General features: G+C 41.9%; 1 protein-coding gene across 1 annotated transcript in view; it reads right to left on the reverse strand.

The window, feature by feature from the left end:
• The window catches only part of aopep (aminopeptidase O (putative)), a gene marked incomplete at its 5' end in the record, with an annotated part of 65,140 nt that overhangs the window by 31,019 nt on the left and 16,655 nt on the right, over positions 1–17,466 (reverse strand). Inside the window, 7 exons of the mRNA XM_079222733.1 lie at positions 567–629; positions 4,637–4,697; positions 6,724–6,767; positions 7,297–7,404; positions 7,648–7,750; positions 12,813–12,919; positions 14,334–14,547. Of these exons, the coding sequence (XP_079078859.1) occupies positions 567–629; positions 4,637–4,697; positions 6,724–6,767; positions 7,297–7,404; positions 7,648–7,750; positions 12,813–12,919; positions 14,334–14,547 (700 nt within the window). The remainder of the gene's footprint in view (positions 1–566; positions 630–4,636; positions 4,698–6,723; positions 6,768–7,296; positions 7,405–7,647; positions 7,751–12,812; positions 12,920–14,333; positions 14,548–17,466) is intronic.

Below are 17,466 nucleotides of genomic sequence, written 5' to 3' on the forward strand. Positions count from 1 at the left end.
ATTTGACAGATATTCTCTTCAGGTCGGATTCAATTTGATTCAAACAGAGAGATTAATGGAAGAATTGGAAAATATAGGCAAAGCAATTAAGAACAACATGGGAGCGTTATGGGAAATCTGATGGACAGCAGAGAAAGACACGCAACAGATGTACAGCGCGGTGTGCCGCACTTCACTCAGAGGCAGACAGAGGGAGAGACTGATACAGGGAGCTAATGAGCAAAAGAGAGGTAGCGATAAGAGATGGTATCACACATTGTGAAACAGAGCATGCAAATGAGACAGAGAAGAAGAAGAAGAAGAAGAAGAAGAAGAAGAAGAAGAAGAAGAAGAAGAAGAAGAAGAAGAAGAAGAGGCAGCGCCGAGTAACAGCGGCAAAATAACTGAGTGAAGGAAAAGAGAGAATCAGATGACAATCATATCAAGCAGTCTGAGGGGCAACATTTCAAATCTGAGAGTTGCCCCCCCAGTCTGTCCGTCTGCCACTCCCTGAAGACGAGAAGAAGAGACTGGAGAAGAGAGAAGAGGAGGAAAGAGAGAGAGAGAAAAAGAGAAAGAGCGCTTACCTCTGCTTTGACTTCTTCCACCAGCCTCGCCTGTGACCACACGGCGCTCCTTTCATACAGCCACTGAACGACAGAGAAGAAGGGAAAGCAGTGAGCCGGGGGCAAGTGATCGGGACAGAGTGGAATGCTTTGCAGAGGCAGAGAGAGAGAGAGAGAGAGAGAGAGAGAGAGAGAGGCAGGAAGGGGAGGGTGAGAGGAGAAGGAGGAGGAGGTGGGAGCGCGATCACTTGTTCCTCTGACGGAAACTCGCAAATTGACTCCGGAGGATGAGAGAAAGGAGGAAGAGTGGAGGAGAAGAGAAATAAGAGAAGGAGGAAAATGAAAATCCCTCAATAACTAGCAACTTAACGACAGACAGTCACCTCACTCCTCCACCATCTCGCACACACACACACACACACACACACACAGGCACACACACGAAGAGCCATACATGCAAACACACACCTATGCACAGAGAACAGCTAGTAGGCACAAACACAGAGCACTTACTCTCTAACCTTATTAAGGCTTTCAGCAGAGCCACTGCTCGAGTGATGTGAATCACATATCGGAGAGATGACGGGGAGGGTTGTGTGTCAGTGGGTGTGTGTGTTTGTCGGGGGGAAATAAGGACACCGTCGGGAGACAGATGGAAGACAGACATGAATCGCATGGAAGCAAGGAGTTTGTAATGTCACACACACACACACACATCCACGAGAGATGCAGCATCATAATTACACAATCTATGATACACACTACACTACACACGTTCCCACGCACACCCATGCAGCAATTCAATTCGATGCCGTTAGCGTTACCATAGCCACACACAACGTTCAATACTACAACTGCATGTCTGAGTACTCCTCTCTGAGTATTATACAAGTACTCTGGCAGAAACAGCATGAATGTGTATGTAGAAGCCAAGGCGATGGATGGGGGGGGGGGGGGGGCAGACACACAGAGGTACGGAGAGAAGGGAGGTGCGAGAGTGGGCTGTATCAAATGTAGTGAGTGTTGAAGCAGTAAATTGGCATTGTGTAACCGGATACCACACATGGCTCTTTTGCTGCCTAGATCCCCGCCACCATTCCCTGAATAGCAAGGCTTTTGTCTCCTGAAAACTCTCTTGGTCTCGCGCCCCGTCTGTGTAGTGTCTCTCTCGTGAATCAATATCAGCTTGCGTGTTCAGAAGTTGCACCTCGCGCCCATAAACATGCATGAGAAGCCTTCCTGAGATCAATACACAGTTTGGTTGAGTGTTTTTAGATGAATTATTTATGGCTATTCTTCAAAATATAAATATAATAGACTATATATATATAGTTTGATAGAAAACAATGCCATAAATATACCAGTTTTGGTACTAATAATAACCTATTCAAGACTGTACTTTGTTGAGTATAGACAGATCTAAAAAGCTAAACCCATCACATTCAAACATGTTTAAAGTTTCCTCAACAGAAACAGCTGGAGATAAGCGTTCCTAAATATAAATTCTACAACATGAACAGGATTTGAGTCAAACAATCTGATCTAAAAATGTTGATTTTGTTTTATTGAATATTTAATGCTGCGAACACAGCTGAGTCGAAGTTCGGGCTGTCCTCGATTAGCTGATTTATTCAACAGATCGGTAAAAAAAAAAAAAAAGTTTCTCCACAAAGAATTACACAAAAGCACCACTTTGAATCTTGTGTTTACTGAAAATGTGCTCATGAAAAAGCATGAAAAATTACTTTGGCGAAATAAATCTTAGTCAACCGAGACCAAAATGGCCGATTAGTTGACTAATTGACTACGAGGAGGCAGCCCAACAACAAGTATGAAGGTTAACAGCCAGTCCTAATTTTCAGTTTCAAGTTCCAGTAATTGGCACTTCGTCATATCCGCCAATTAAGCTTCTTGTTTTAATACACAGAAAATGATTTTATTGATGAACCAGGCAGAAAAAGACAACCATAAAATGTTAATGTGAGTTATAGGAGTTAGCAGAAGGTATGGGCTGAAAGCCCTGGAGAATCAAGGGTAGCCTTTATATAAACAAAGTCTCTCAGCCTCGATCCATCATCCCAAAGGGAGCGCTTACTCATCTAAACTCTGATGTCTAAAATAGGTCGCCACTGGCCTCCCCATTCCACATCTCTTACAGTGAATGTCATTGTTTATTATTAGGCCAAACCATTTCCTGCCTTTCTCCAATTCAAGCACATTGTCCAGCGATGGATAAGAGAGGCGAGAGAGAGAGAGGCTTTAAAAATGTGTTTGTGTCTACATAATGCACGAGCACTTGCATCTGTAAAAGGTTTCAATCGATCTCACTGATCTTATTAGCTGGTGACTGGCACATCAAACACAAGACAAGCTTCTGCAAGAAACACTCGAGCCGTCACCCAATCAGGTGTGAGAGAACGGCAGTCCCTCCACAATGTTGGTCCTAACCTCAGAGGCCCCCCCGAAAGGCTCCCGTTACACCATCACATGCTCTCTGAAAGGAGAAGATTCCCAGACAGCAACAGGAGTGCAGACGCACAAAAATGCACATTCACACAGTGGTAATTAAGATCAGTTACCATGGAGATGGGAGAATTGAAGAAGCTGTTAGAGTGGATTGATTGTGGGTACGTCTGTCTGTGTGTGTGTGTGTGTGTGTGTGTGTGTGTGTGTGTGTGTGTGTGTGTGTGTGTGTGTGTGTGTGTGTGTGTGTCTGTTAATAATAATAATAACAGGCAGAGCAGCACTGCTCACTATGGGAAGATACAGTAACAGGATGATAATGATCCAACAACACAATGATACAATAAACTGCCAGTGATGCCTTACAGTTCATCATCAAGATGTCATCATTATTATCTTTTGCGAAGCCGATTTGAAAAACTTTCCTCGAGTTGAACAACAAATATGCCATCATCATCATCATCATCATCGTCGTCGTCAAGCGCCTGCTGGCTCGTGGTCACACATCATTTATGCTGTAGTATTTATGTACTGAAAGCTATCTTACGTCTAATATGAGACATAATTGCCATTATGAGAGCGTCATTACACAGCTATTTACAGCTGGTAAATAGTGAGACAAATGTTAGGCCGCTGCTGTCGTCCAAGAGCAAATGCGCAGAGCACAGTCCTCCCAAAAGCAAGAAAGACTCCCGTCTGTGGAACGACATGTTACCCTGCTGGGCTACAGCTGGAACACAACATCTTAACCGACATTGAAGTGTCGTTGAGCAAATGATCTCAAAGCCACGCTGATGATGAAGTCAGTATGATTCTTGGCACGAGGCTTTCATACCGACCCAATCAGGGGTCAGGAAACACAAAGTGACCATTGAATTGGAAGAACAACAGGAGAATACTAAGAAAAACTAAAATAAGAGAGAAGTCCCGATGTACTTTAAGGACTGACAAAGAGGTCAAACTATGGCGGCTGCAGTATATGAGAGGGGTCTGGATATCTTGAAGTAAGTATTTTAAAGTAAGTAAAGTTGAGACAAAGCTGTGCCATCAGCTATTTCAAATCACAACTAGAAGAACTGTTCTCATCCATAACCAGAAACCACTGAGAACTATAAAAATACCGCCCTGTGCATGCCAGGTATGAAAGGATCACATCAAATGCGAAATAAAAAGGTACTTTGACTGCCCGCATCAATACTACAAAACAACAGCTGTGTGATCATGTGTTTCCATTACCTCATATGATAAAGAAATAATAAGGAGAAAGGACATAATTAAAGCAATTACTTATTTTATAGCTAAAAAGATGATGCATGTCCCTGTAAGCACAGTGGACAATAAAAAGAAACGTACTGACCAAACTAATTAACAGTCCAAAATCAATAGTACTGAATTATTGCACTATTGTGTGATTTGTTGATTATGCATAGATTGTAATAACTCATTTGATACATTACAGTCAAGTGTCAAGTTTATTTTCAGTCAAAATTGATTTAAATGTTTAATTAACTTGATCATTTGGCTTGTTGGTATTTCACTTTTTCTGAATATATATTATAGATGTTAAAGCAACATTGTTACATTCTAATAAATAACAAAAGACAGATAGAAAGCTAGACTTTCCATACCTTTGGAATTCCCGGTCGATCAAGCCAGTCAGCATAAATAGCACTGAGGGTGAGGCCTTTTCTGGAACACAATGGCACAAGTGTTAGTACTATTCCTATTATTATAGCAATGACTGTTATTGCCCAATACAACCTATGAATACATAGCTCTGGGAAAATATTGTTAGGCACATGGTTAACATGAAATTTAAGCCAACACCTTAAACAAAAAGAAGGCCACACCCACTGTCCTATATAAGGACAAGCATACAGGCATGTATGGACAATGAAGTGGGTTTATAAGTATGCATGTATGTTTACATTTGGGTGTGACTGAGCTTAAGTGGAAGGTGTGCACATAAAAACCATACATCATACACAGAAATCAAATAGTGACCGAACTGGCTTGCAAAGACAAATGTGCACACACAGTTCCCACAAGCACAGTGTGTATGAAATGAATGATAGTACACAGCATTACACTAAAATACCGTATCAAAAAATATGTCTATTTCAGAAATTAATTATATAACTTTGGAGCAACATAAATGCTGGATTGTTCATCTTTATTTTTCCAGTTTTCCATAAGTTTCTGTCAATACGTCTATTGGCCTTTTACTGTAATGATCATTCCAGTATGTTGCTGGAGCGCTTGTTGGGATAGTCAGGCGGTGAAATAGCACTGGGAACTGGCTTATGGCATTTGTTTGAGATGAAACAGCTCAGGGGGAACAAAAACATGTGATTGGTGGACGCTTCGCCCCTTCATTGGAGCGCTGAAAAAAGTTGAGACCACCTCAACTACTTGATTGTGTCACGCCTGTCACACAGTGACGAGTGTGTTGAAAAAGACTCGGAGTTCCTATTCCACTGTGTACGAGAAGAGCCAATCCCCTTAAAGCACTAGTTTTCCCAGAAAGTGGAAACTAAAAATGTCTTCCGTGACTTTCAGCTCTTGGCATTTGGTGGTGAACCATAGAGAGTATGCAAAGACTTAACATCGGTCACATCTACAGTGGGCTTACATGGCATTATGTGAGCATAGTTAGAGCAAACAAAAGGTTAATACACGTAATAGACCACATGGCCTGTCAAATACTCTTCATAATAAGGACGGGATAAAAAATAAGCTTCACGTCTCGTCACGTTTTTTTCACGTTGATTCTTGCATCTTTATTTCATTTGATTGGTAATTACCCTTAATGGTGATAGATGAGAAAGAGTGACGGTGTTGCCTGGAAAACAGCAGTTACTTACTAGCACAAATCAATGAATGCATTGATTTTCATTTATTTTTTATTTTTTAAATGTGTGTTTATAGTTGTTATGTTTCGTCTTATAAATATTATGTTCCCCATTTAGTGTGGGGAATGAGCAGGATACATGTCCCTCACCCTGCACAAAGAGGGGCCATGCCCCTCAACAGCGAGTGTCTATTCTTATCCTGAACCTTCGAGCGGGTTGTTTACTGAAAGAGGCATCGGATCCAAATATTGACTGTCCCCAACTTCCTCTGTTTAATTCAATCAATCTGTGCTCGTCCAGCAGAACACTCCACATGACAGAAAAGGCCAAAAGACAACATTCAGAGCAGGCAAACGGGCGCTGAGGAGAAGACGGGTGAGAAACAAAGAGTTAAAGGTGGGGAAAAACAAAATGAAAGACAGACGGGAGAAAGGAGAGAGAGAGACAGGCGAAAGAAGAGGTTAATGAAGCAATCAGGAGAAATAGAGAAGTGAATGATTAAGCAAGCGCAGAATGAGAGAGAAAATTAGAGAGGAGGAGAGCAGGAGGAGCAGTTATCCTTTTACACTTCAATTAATATGAGAGTGGATGAGACTTCTCTAATAGGATTGCTTTCGGGAGCTTTTGCTGGTCATGTTTCCACAGCAGGACCGAGAGGAGAGGCCATATCAACACATGTTGATGCATTTGACAGTAAATCTACTAATCTACTACTAAAAATCAAACAGAAAATGTATGAATAACGTATCTTTAATTTGTCTGGAACTGGACACTAGGCTACCGCACAGTGTGATTTTAATGTGTCTCGACATTTTTGTATTCATGAATTACACTGTAAGCATTATTCATAGCCACTTACATACCTCTCCATGTTGGGAAAGGTAATCAGCAGCATTCGCAGGAAATCCTGTCAGAAAGAAAAGAAGAAAAAAAAGACAGAAATGGAGGCTTTTAGGGAGGTTTGAGAGGAAGAAAAAACAGAAAGAGAAAGGCATACCTGAGCTTAAGTCAGGAGTGCAAGGTTAAACAGTGTTTATGTTACATCCATTATTTAGTGGGAAGACTCAGACTGCCACTGAAGAAACAAGAGCCAGGTGCAACACATCACACATCACACACACACACACAGACATGGACACACACGTACAAACACACAGCGACTTCCAGGTGTGATCACTCAGCTTTATGGCCCCAGCAGAATAAACATAATATGGCTGAGCTGATGTGCGGCCGTCAATTTGTAATGCTGCCGGAGCATTTTTAACTATTGCAACAGAGTCAGCCTTCCAATTAATTTATGGAAATAACATTGTGCCTCAGAGATGGGTCATATTTAAACAGTTCAAACCTCTGCTCCGTTTTTATTAACAGTCTTTTAAGTAGCTGCAAGTCAACAACGAAATTCTCAATTAAAGTTCCCTATACTACAGCCTCACCTGAGACAAAATGAGTTGCCCGTGGTATTTCTTCACAAATGCTCGGAAGAAGTCGATGAATCGTTTCCCTTCCACTTGACTGGCCAAGAACCGGAGGAGGAAGTAACCCTGAACAAAGAACAAGACAAATAAAGGCACCAAAACATGATCCATCAAGGACAAGACAGAGAAACATGGCAGCAACATCTATAGTCATTACAAGTGCTTTTCCAAGCACGTCCAACACAGAGTGGGCCACCTTAAAGGACACAGGACTTTGTTTATATTTTGTTCTGTGACTCTTTGTTTCCTTCTTCCCCTTCCTTCCTTCCTTTTCTACTCCCTCCACGTCCTTCCCCACATTTATCCCACCTTGAGGTAGTGGACTTGCATGAAGGTTTTGTCAGGGTTGAGGCCATGTTTAACCGTGGAGGAGCCAGACTCGCTGACCTGACCGGTGTTCTCCATGTTAGGTCTGCAGGAGGACAAACAAAAATACACAGGAAGATAAAGGCAAATTGGCACGGATGGAAAAAGACATCCAACACCCACAATAAAAACAAAAGGTGCGCAAAATAACACATCAGAAAAGAAAGAACACAGCGGGATGGAGTTAAGAGAGCCAAAGCATCTTTTGTTGCAGGTAAACCACAATTTCTACAGAGCGCCGTCAGCAACACTAAATCCAGCCACTCAGCCGGTCCTCTCTATAGCGAACACATTGCCAAGTTGCCATACTTTGCCCGAGGCGGGCTGGAAATCAAGCTGCAGATTTATAATAGCATGCTATACTGTTTATATGACCTCACAGTGCTGCGCTCTGGCTTTACTGCCCATGACTCACTGAGCGAACATATAACACTTCCACAAAAAAAAAGCACCCCTGTCCACAGGCACAAAATAGGCATGCTCTAGGTTACACTTTCCCTGTCACACAGATACAAATCATCCCTTCAACCTACATAAACACACATAAAACCAATAAAAGCCAAACAAACACAGCGCTGACGTGGGATGCTGTGCGATGATAGTTTCAGTTAGGTGGTATTGATCAGGCTGAGCAGATTAACTCAGTGTGCCAATAGGAAGGCCTTGAAGGATCGCCCTCCTGCCAAGTCGATACGCCAGGCGCCTGGCCCACAAATCAATACACCCTTCATCACTGGCGAGCACTTTTCCACAGGGCCGCTCCATGACAGGCCCAGACACACACACACGCGCACATGCATACACACACGTGTAAATAGAGAGAAAAAACCCATATTCAAAATCTGATTCATGTATCTGATTGAAGACAAGAGGAGGAGGAGGAGGAGGAGGAGGAAGAGGAGGAAGAGGAGGAGGAAGAGGAGGAGGAGGTGGTGTGGGAATGTTTGGTTCGCTCAGTGGACTGAGAGAGGACACCATCAACCTCCTGAAATTTCTGAATTCGACTGGACTCTCTTGCGTGAGAAAAACATGCCAACACCTCTGAATATGATTTGGAGGAAATCCATTTAGGGGTCATCTTTGTAATGATGCTCAGTGTCTGGACATTAAAAACTGTCTGTCTATATTATGAGCCAGGATAAAGATTCAAATATGTTTGTAAAACACAGGAACAACCTGCATTGTAAAAATAATGAGTCTTAGTTGTTGAAAAATGGCTCTTTTACTTATTCTCAGTATATAATTGCCACAATATCTCCCCCTTTTTTTGTATTTGTCATGAAGTTTTTTTTAAACTTGCTCTCTGTCCAGTCTCCTGCATGTAGTGCCCATGTCTGTCTGTTGCAGCTGATAAGATGAAATTACTTCTTTTTTTGACAGCAGGACGTGCCGTATCCCTGGGAAAATGTGTGTAAATGTGTGTCAGACAGAGAAGTACGGAGAGAAAGAGGGACTGGGGCAAGAGACGACAAACAATGACAGAACATGTATTTCCAGAAGAGAAAACGTGTCGGTTTCCTGCGTCAGAGATGCTGGTGGCACAGCGCTGAGTGGAGAAAATGTTGATCCATCACTGCCGTGTTAGACAAAGGAACTCCACCCTTTCCCCGCTGCCCGGACCATGGGATGTATGGATGTGTAAATCTCTGGCTTTTGCCGTCTCTCTTTGTCAGAGATGATTTACTACAGCTTTAAGAAGAATCGCTGCTCGCTGCCTTGGAGAATCACACAATAGCTCAATGTATTGCAGAATAAACGGTGCTCTTATCTGGCTCGTAGGCCATGTGTGTAAGAGGGAGGGGTGTTTGTCTGTGGGGGGGGGGGGGGGACCATGTATACTGGGTGTGTCAGAGAGAGAGAGAAAGTGTGTGTACAGGAGGAAATCAGGAGCTATTACTGACAGAACTTAATGTAAAACGCACACGCACACGCACGCACACACACACACACACACACACACACACACGCAGGTTTATGGCTCTGTGAGCCATATCCTGACAAATTACACTGGGTTGACTGTGGAAACCGGATAAGGTAGAGCAGTGCTCCCAGCAGCCCAGTGAATCAGCAGGGAGAATGGCGTCTGGCCCAGGCTGCCCTAAATAGAACTCATCTGAAATGGACAGATAAACACTGGCCACTGGGGCCCCTGCTGGATCAGGGGGTGTCCATTGTGACCCACTGAACTTGAAAAGGCACAATCTGCCATTTAGCCTTCATGTGTGTGTGCTCTTGTGTGTGTGTGTATACTGGTGATGTTGAGCATATCTCTCCTATCTGTGCATCCCTTTCCCTTCACCAGTACCTCCTCTCTGACATTTCTCTCTCTGTGCATTGTTTACTCAAAATGCTAAGCAGTGGAGCCGCATCAGGAACTGGAAATGCAGGCCGACAAGCTAACATCGAAAAGTTGCAGTGCCTGTTCCCAACTTTGGAGTAGATCAAGTTCTTAAGCCACGCTTCCACCAAGCAGTCCAGTTCAGACCAGTTCACTCCAGTCCAGTCCAATTCAGATCGGTACACACTAGAATGTTTTTTTTAGCTTTTCCATTATTATTTTGGCGATCAGCCGAGAATCCCGCTTACATTGAGTGCTACCCGCAGTCGTAACAAGGCATTGAGAAAGAGACCTGGTGCTAAAAAAAAGTCAAGCAGAGCCGTACCATGAAGTGAAAACACAGGTTTTGGTTACATCTGACCTTCCAAAGACCCTTGAGTTTAGCTCAGATTGAAGTCCGGGAGATATGGTTGAAATAACCTTCACAATTATAATAACATTTATGCTGATACAGTACCAATCTATGTCATATAAATGGCAGACATATGCATTTACAAAACATCTGAACACCATCAGCTGTCTTTGGACATCATAACAGAAGTAGTAACAGCATCGACTGGATAGAGGTCAAAGTCATTGGTCAGAGAGAGATAAACATGTGACAACAGAGACCCCTCCTTGAACTGAGATGGGGTTACCATCTCCCTCACTTAGACCATGAGATGCGGTTGGAAACTCAAGGTCAAGAATGATCGACTGTGCTCGCATTACATTAATCCTGACGGTTATGATTGCTGCCCCTCCCTCTGGAACTCTCTCCTCCAGCATCTTAGACATTCTTCATCACTCGCCACTTTCAAAACAGCACTTAAAACACATTTATTTAAATCTGCTTTTAACCTGTGATACTAGTTTTTTTAATTTTTTTTATTTTTCACTATTGTCATCTTTCTTGTTTTATTGCTGCCTCTATTTGTTTGTCTTTACCATGTAAAGTGCCTTGAGTACCTTTTAAAGCGCTATACAAATAAAATGTATTATTATTATTATTATGACTTGTGTCCGACTAAAACTTGAATGACCGATTTGCTTCATAACATAAATGTGGATGTTAAATTTGGTATCGCTTTATTGATAATACAGGTTTGTGATTTAATTCAGTCATAGATCATTAATTATTGAAAACTCTATACTTCATATTTCTTGTATGCTTGCCTGTAGGCACATTCCACATTTTTGGGGGATGTGCACTGCAAGAGTCTAGGTTACATAGCAATTAATTGGATATAATTGAACACTGACTCTATTTTCCATATAATTAGCAGCAAATTACATAGTTATTTCCATGAAACTTTTGGGAAATTATTCGAAATTGCAAACCCATGAGATAAATATCATTGCATTTGCAGAGTGAAAGCTGCACCCGACTCTCAAACTGCATGCAGTCATTAAGATAATGTGTGAGCAAGGTCTCTTTATGCCTCAACATGCTTTACCATTGCTGTAAGAGATGCGGGGATTAACAAATGGCTTTATTCCCGTGGGTGGCTTCAGCTATTCCATGCTTTTTTTTTTTTACTATTGTGTTTCCATGTAACATAAATCAGTATACATGTATGAATTCATGTGTTTGAGCACGTGTGAATGCATGTCTCGTTTGCATTTTTCAGATGTTGCTTTTGTGTTGTTGACTTAACCCCGTCAGGTGCAGAGAAACCTAATCCTGATCCTCCTAATCACCCGCGTGTCTGCCTCATAGGGGAACACCCTGATGGACTACGAGACGGACACAGATCTCAAGTGCATGTTCACTCACACGTAGCTTCTTGTTTTAAAGATTTACTCCATGTCACAATACCTCATTCTACCATGCATTCCACAAATGTGAAACTTAAATCCTGCAACAACATACACTGGAAGTTATCAGCATATGAGTATGAAAAGAGCAACATGTTTCCAAAAAGGACAAAACTTTAAAGAAGAAAAAAAAATCTAAATCCCTTCTGAATACTGAAGCTTTTCACAGACTGATTAATGTACAAGCGTTTCCATTGTGTGAAGTCAACACATTATTAGTGAAGTGACATAGCTAGAAGTTAGTGCCAAGCAGAAGTGCCACGAAATCAATAACACATTGATTTGCTGTCACACTTTGCACGGTCTCTTACAAGTGGGGATGTCAATAGCGCACTGTGCTACAAGTATCATCTCCAGTTAAGGTTTTTTTTTTCGTATTCAAAGGAAGAGCTACAAAATACGCAAACAATTGCATTTCCACCCTTAAACAGCTAACTCCCAACTGTGGTTTACACCTATAATCCCCTGATGACACTGTGCTTCCACCCTGGATAAAACAAACAGGGTGTGGGCCCCACATTGTCAGGGTCAGATGAACAGTTTGTGTGTTTGTGTGTACGTGCCATGCTTGTGTGCAAAGCTTTTCTTAGACATGACAGTACACCTGGATATACTTGCCACACCTGCCGCACCTGTACCCCTGGAATGCATATGCCTCCCGCTCACGCCTGCACGTGCAGACACTAACAAACTATCTCAGAGTTTGTGAAAAACAGAATCTCAAGCAGGGAAGATGCTGCCTCCTCTGCACGTATTGAACCCAGGGAGGTTTGCTAAACCGCTCCTGAAATTTACAGTGGGGGAGGACGATCAGTAGTCGGCATTTGGGGTTGATTCCTTGTCAGTATATCACACTGTGTTCTGCTTGTTGAAGGTGCTGGTTCTCTATTCTCAAGCAGCTATTTCCTCTCCAGTGGCAACATCAGTATGTTAATTAACACAGATGTACTTGACCAAAAACACAAACACACACCTGAGGATTTGAAGTGCCTCCTCTGAGTTCTGCAACTCATCAGAGAGTCGTCTCCACCTCAGCAGTGCCTTCAGGTCACACTGTTCTGCTGCCTCTTGTAAGGAGAGCTAAAGGGAGAAAAATGGAAAGGTATGAAAACGTGAGGCAAAGGGTTATGGTGGATTAAAGCATTCAGAGGAGGAAAAGAACAGAAGGCGAAGGAGTCAAATGCACACTTATATGACGGTACAAGCCGTCCTGCTGCTCCCTCCGACACTGTGTTATTGAGTTTGGCAGCAATAACAAGTCTGCTTTAATCTGTTCCCTCAGAGCCAAGCACACATCAAAAAGGTGACATGGTTAACAGCGCAGACATAAGAAAAACATTTGTGTAACGCTAGATAGTATGGGAAAGCAAGTAGGAGGATTAGATCTGTATCAGCCCACCAGCTTTGCAATTAAGCAAATGATTCATAGCAATGCTTCACCTTCATCCTGTTGTTTCCCTCATTTTTATATATATATTTTATATATTTATATTTTTTGTTTCTTCTTTGATCTATGATCAGCTTCTTTAAAATGCCCCACTTTTTTGAGGAGTGGGAGACAGTAATACTTTTACACAACTCTGGTGTGGTTCAGCTCTTCAGGGGATTTGGGTTTGATTTGTTATTTTCTCTTCTGATTTGTTTGGCCAACATCTCTGACCTTTATGTTTCTTGTTTGTGCTTTTTTTTGCGTCGAGGATTGGTATTGGATTGGTGTTTTTTATGAATTGTCTCCTTGTGTGCTTGATACATGGTGTTACTACAGTAATGCAATAGCAACTCTACTTGAAGTGCATTCCAACCACAACAGTAACATTTGGGGAATCTGGCACGTAACTTGTGGAAATAGCTGGTGGGAATGTCATCCTGTGCTATGAAGGTGCTGGATCATACCGTATAGAGGTAACTTTAGACAATGACAAGAAGAAAAAAAAGAACTACGTGAACATGGTGTTTTTTAAAAGCCTGCAGTTAATTTGCTTTGTTCCGATTCCAGGACATATTTGATAAAATGTTCTCCTCGGTTGGTTTATGTTAACACCAACATCCAAGAGCAGTCCAAACGTTGTAAACAACTGCCATGCATGAACAAACTGTTCTCTTTTCTTTTATTTCTTTTCTTCATTATGGTGCACCAGCCACATGTATTGCCAACTGTTTTCATTATGTTTATGTGATTAAGTGGTTTCGACACAACTGGTCCAAACAAGCTTGGTGTGAATACACCCTCAATGATTCCCGAGGTTGTTTTTCATCGACTGATTTTAATTTTATAATGAGAGCAAGTTGCTTACTTAGTGGAAACTTCCTCAGGATGGCCACGGCAAACACAGACTTTACGAGCTAGCTTAACTGGTGTACCTGAAAGCTCTTATTGCTATTCAGAATGTTGGTCTTCCTGGGCTGACGGGCTTAAAAAGGCCACCATTCATTAAGTTACTTTGATAAAATAGCTGCGGTCAACTGCAACCATCAGGCACTGGTTTTACAGTACTTGTTGTGCTTGGGCCCAGATAATGTCCTCCAGGTAGGTGGCAAAGCCCTCGCTGATCCATTCTTCAGTCCAGTCTCTGGCTCCGATAACCAGGCCGAACCAGGAGTGGGCGATCTCATGGCAGATCCTGGAGCCGCACACAGTCAGGTCGTTCTCTCCAGAACCCAGACTCCCAGCACACAGCACACTCTGGGACAGGAACATTATATGGGGGCTGGGGAAGACAAATGATAGAAATGCAGAATGAACGGGGGAGATAAAGACAGAAATACATTGTAAAAGGGAGGAAAAGAGTGAGGGATGGAAAGGGAACGAGGATTAGAAGAAGCAGAATAAAAATGGTTTTAGAATAAAGGAGGTTCAGGAAATACAGAGGGGACAACAAGAGGTAACTGTGAGAAAAATAACTATGACCACCCTTCAAAAAGATAAAAGACTTACTGAAGTAATGTTCCACACCTATGATTACAGGAAATGTGGCCCGAACACGCCATGTACTGTAAGTCAAATCAACTTGTGTGCGTACTAATGACTATGGGAGTCACTCAAGGCCCATCCTTTTAACCTTCTTCTACATTATTATTATTATTAGCGAAGCTTACTCATCAAATGTTCTTGCCAAATCTAAGTGCCCTGTAAAAACTTCAAGAACATCATGATCCCTTGACTGAGATTGTCTACTAACAATGGGTAAAACGAAATAAATTAAATTAGCAATTCTGGGAGGTTTGGCCAAATGTTAAAAAAAAAAAGTTTTTTTTTATTACAATAGAAGAAAATTATGAACCAAAGCCATCCACTTTCAAGACATTTATGGAGATGAAAAGGAAAGGATTAAGAACAAAGCTTGAAATATAACTATATAATGAAAATGATAAACCTCTTTAATTATTGACTTTAATAACCGACAGACTTATTGAGAAATGCTGTTAATTTACATTGCTCTCTTTTCACAAATAAATTAAATTCATGGTGTATTTTAAGATTATGTAAAAGTATCTGGACATATAATAATGACGTGTATGTAATTATAGCAACTGGTGTTTGCCTCTGGTGCACAACAGATCTGCAACATTCACACAGTAAAATACACAAAAAGAATAACATTAACAGTACCTGTATACCGGTATGTGTGTATTTCTTACTCAACAACAATGCAAAAGCCTCATAAAGCTTTTCCGCCAATAACAGCAGTTTATAAAAGCTCTGAACACAAGAGGAAATAACAAGGCTGTGAGCAGCTAAATTCCAATGTAATGGTTGCAAATTTGAGATGGTAATTACAATTCCATATAGAAAATGGTTTCCCTTAATGTCCATTTTAGATGTCTTAAATAGGGCAAAGTTAAGAATTTGGTTTTACCTTCAACTGTTCAACTTTTCTCTTCAATCAAAGAAGTAACTTTTAGGTATGACAAGGGTTTGGAAAGTTTCTTTCACTGCACACGATTGTTGCCAGCAGAGAACACTGAGCTGCTGAAATAGAGTTGGCCCCGGCCCACACCACATTCAGATGAGTATCTAGGGTACAGTTTGCTGGTAAAAATTATAGTGTAGTGAAAGGTTTTTAAGGAATTCTGCAACATGTCGGATGTTTTTCTTCAAATGGACAAAAGAGTTACATATTTGAGATTCTAGCAGCTTTTGTTCACAATAACTATATCTATAAAACAATGAGTAAGAAGTCTCCAGCCATGCTAGCGGCTCTGTGAGGCACAGGGGTGCTCTAAATGCTGACATCATCATGCTCACAATGGTAATGCTAACATGCTGTTGTTTAGCAAGCTGATGTTTCCCATGCAAATCCTCTTACTTCTGCATGCTAGCATGTGTAAATTAGCACGAAACTAACTAAAGATGCAGCTGGGGCTGATGGGAATGGCATTAGTTTTGGAAGTACTTAGTCATTAACCAGAGTATATGATGAACCAAAATGTTGACTTGATGATGGCACTAGGTGAAAGTTAAGGGACCACCACATTTAATTTGTCCTCAGGGTACAATAGTGTAACGCTGGTTGGATAAGCACAGGTTGTATAAACAACCGCTGTTTGCTGTTGCCTTTAATTGATCCAGATTCATTCGCTGCATCTCACTACTGCATTTTATTTCTTAAACTGCACTGCAACTTTTATTCCATTTTTATTTTTTATTTAGCCTCTTCTTAACTGTTTTTAAATCCTGTTTTCTCTGCATTATGTTTTGATGCTTTTAATGGTTTTATGTGAAGCACTTTGAATCGCCTTGTTGTTCAAATGTGCTATACAAATTAACTTGCCTTGCCTTACTGGACTCAATGATAATACTCTCCTCCAATCACGAGCACACATTACCCACTGAAAAAGTGTAGTCGACCAATCATAACATGCTTTACACTGAGCAGAGAAGTAGGGAGCCCCACCAAACCCACTTAGTACACAACTGAACTGCCAGAGACTTGGCCTAAACATACGCAGCAGACACCCTGCACAACCCATTACCCTGATCATCAAGGAGCATGCAAACATGTCGGTGTAACAAGCCATGAGGGGAAAAGGGGGCGGATGCCCACGGCACTGATCTGGAGCAGCGGTTTGTTCTCGTCGCAGCAAACAACCTGGAAGCAATGCCCCTACGGTTGGTGTTGAATCTTAGGCAGCGCTCAGCAGGCTGTTGGTCTTTAAGGTGCAGGTGCATGAAGAGCCGTACCATCAATGAGCCCAGGACATGACGGGCACTTTTGAGGTTCTTCAAGCTGGGACTCCATCCATGGAGACTAACCGACATGCTCACTGCTCAAAGGATACCTAAGTTTGAACCACATCCACACATCCCACACATTTCATTGTGATAATAGACAGGATCTGTCTGAAACACTGTAGACTCTCAGCTTCACATCGACACAGGAATACAGGACATGCCATTTTTAACCATGAGACAGAAATGGTAGAACAGGACCAATAGGAGTGCTCTGTCAAAGCCAAGGTCATAGCTGAAGATTGTTCCGGGGGCCTTCTTTACTTCTGTCTTATGTAACGAGCTCTGTGCGCCCTGAGGGGCTTAGGGCCGACTGTGCGTGAGAGGCGGGCCATTCTTCAAAAGAAGAATGGGTGAAGGGTCACAGAGGTGCTAATGAATGGTCTCTCTCCCTCTC

The sequence above is a fragment of the Taurulus bubalis genome (assembly GCF_910589615.1).
Source record: "Taurulus bubalis genome assembly, chromosome: 8".
Lineage (NCBI taxonomy): Eukaryota > Metazoa > Chordata > Actinopteri > Perciformes > Cottidae > Taurulus > Taurulus bubalis.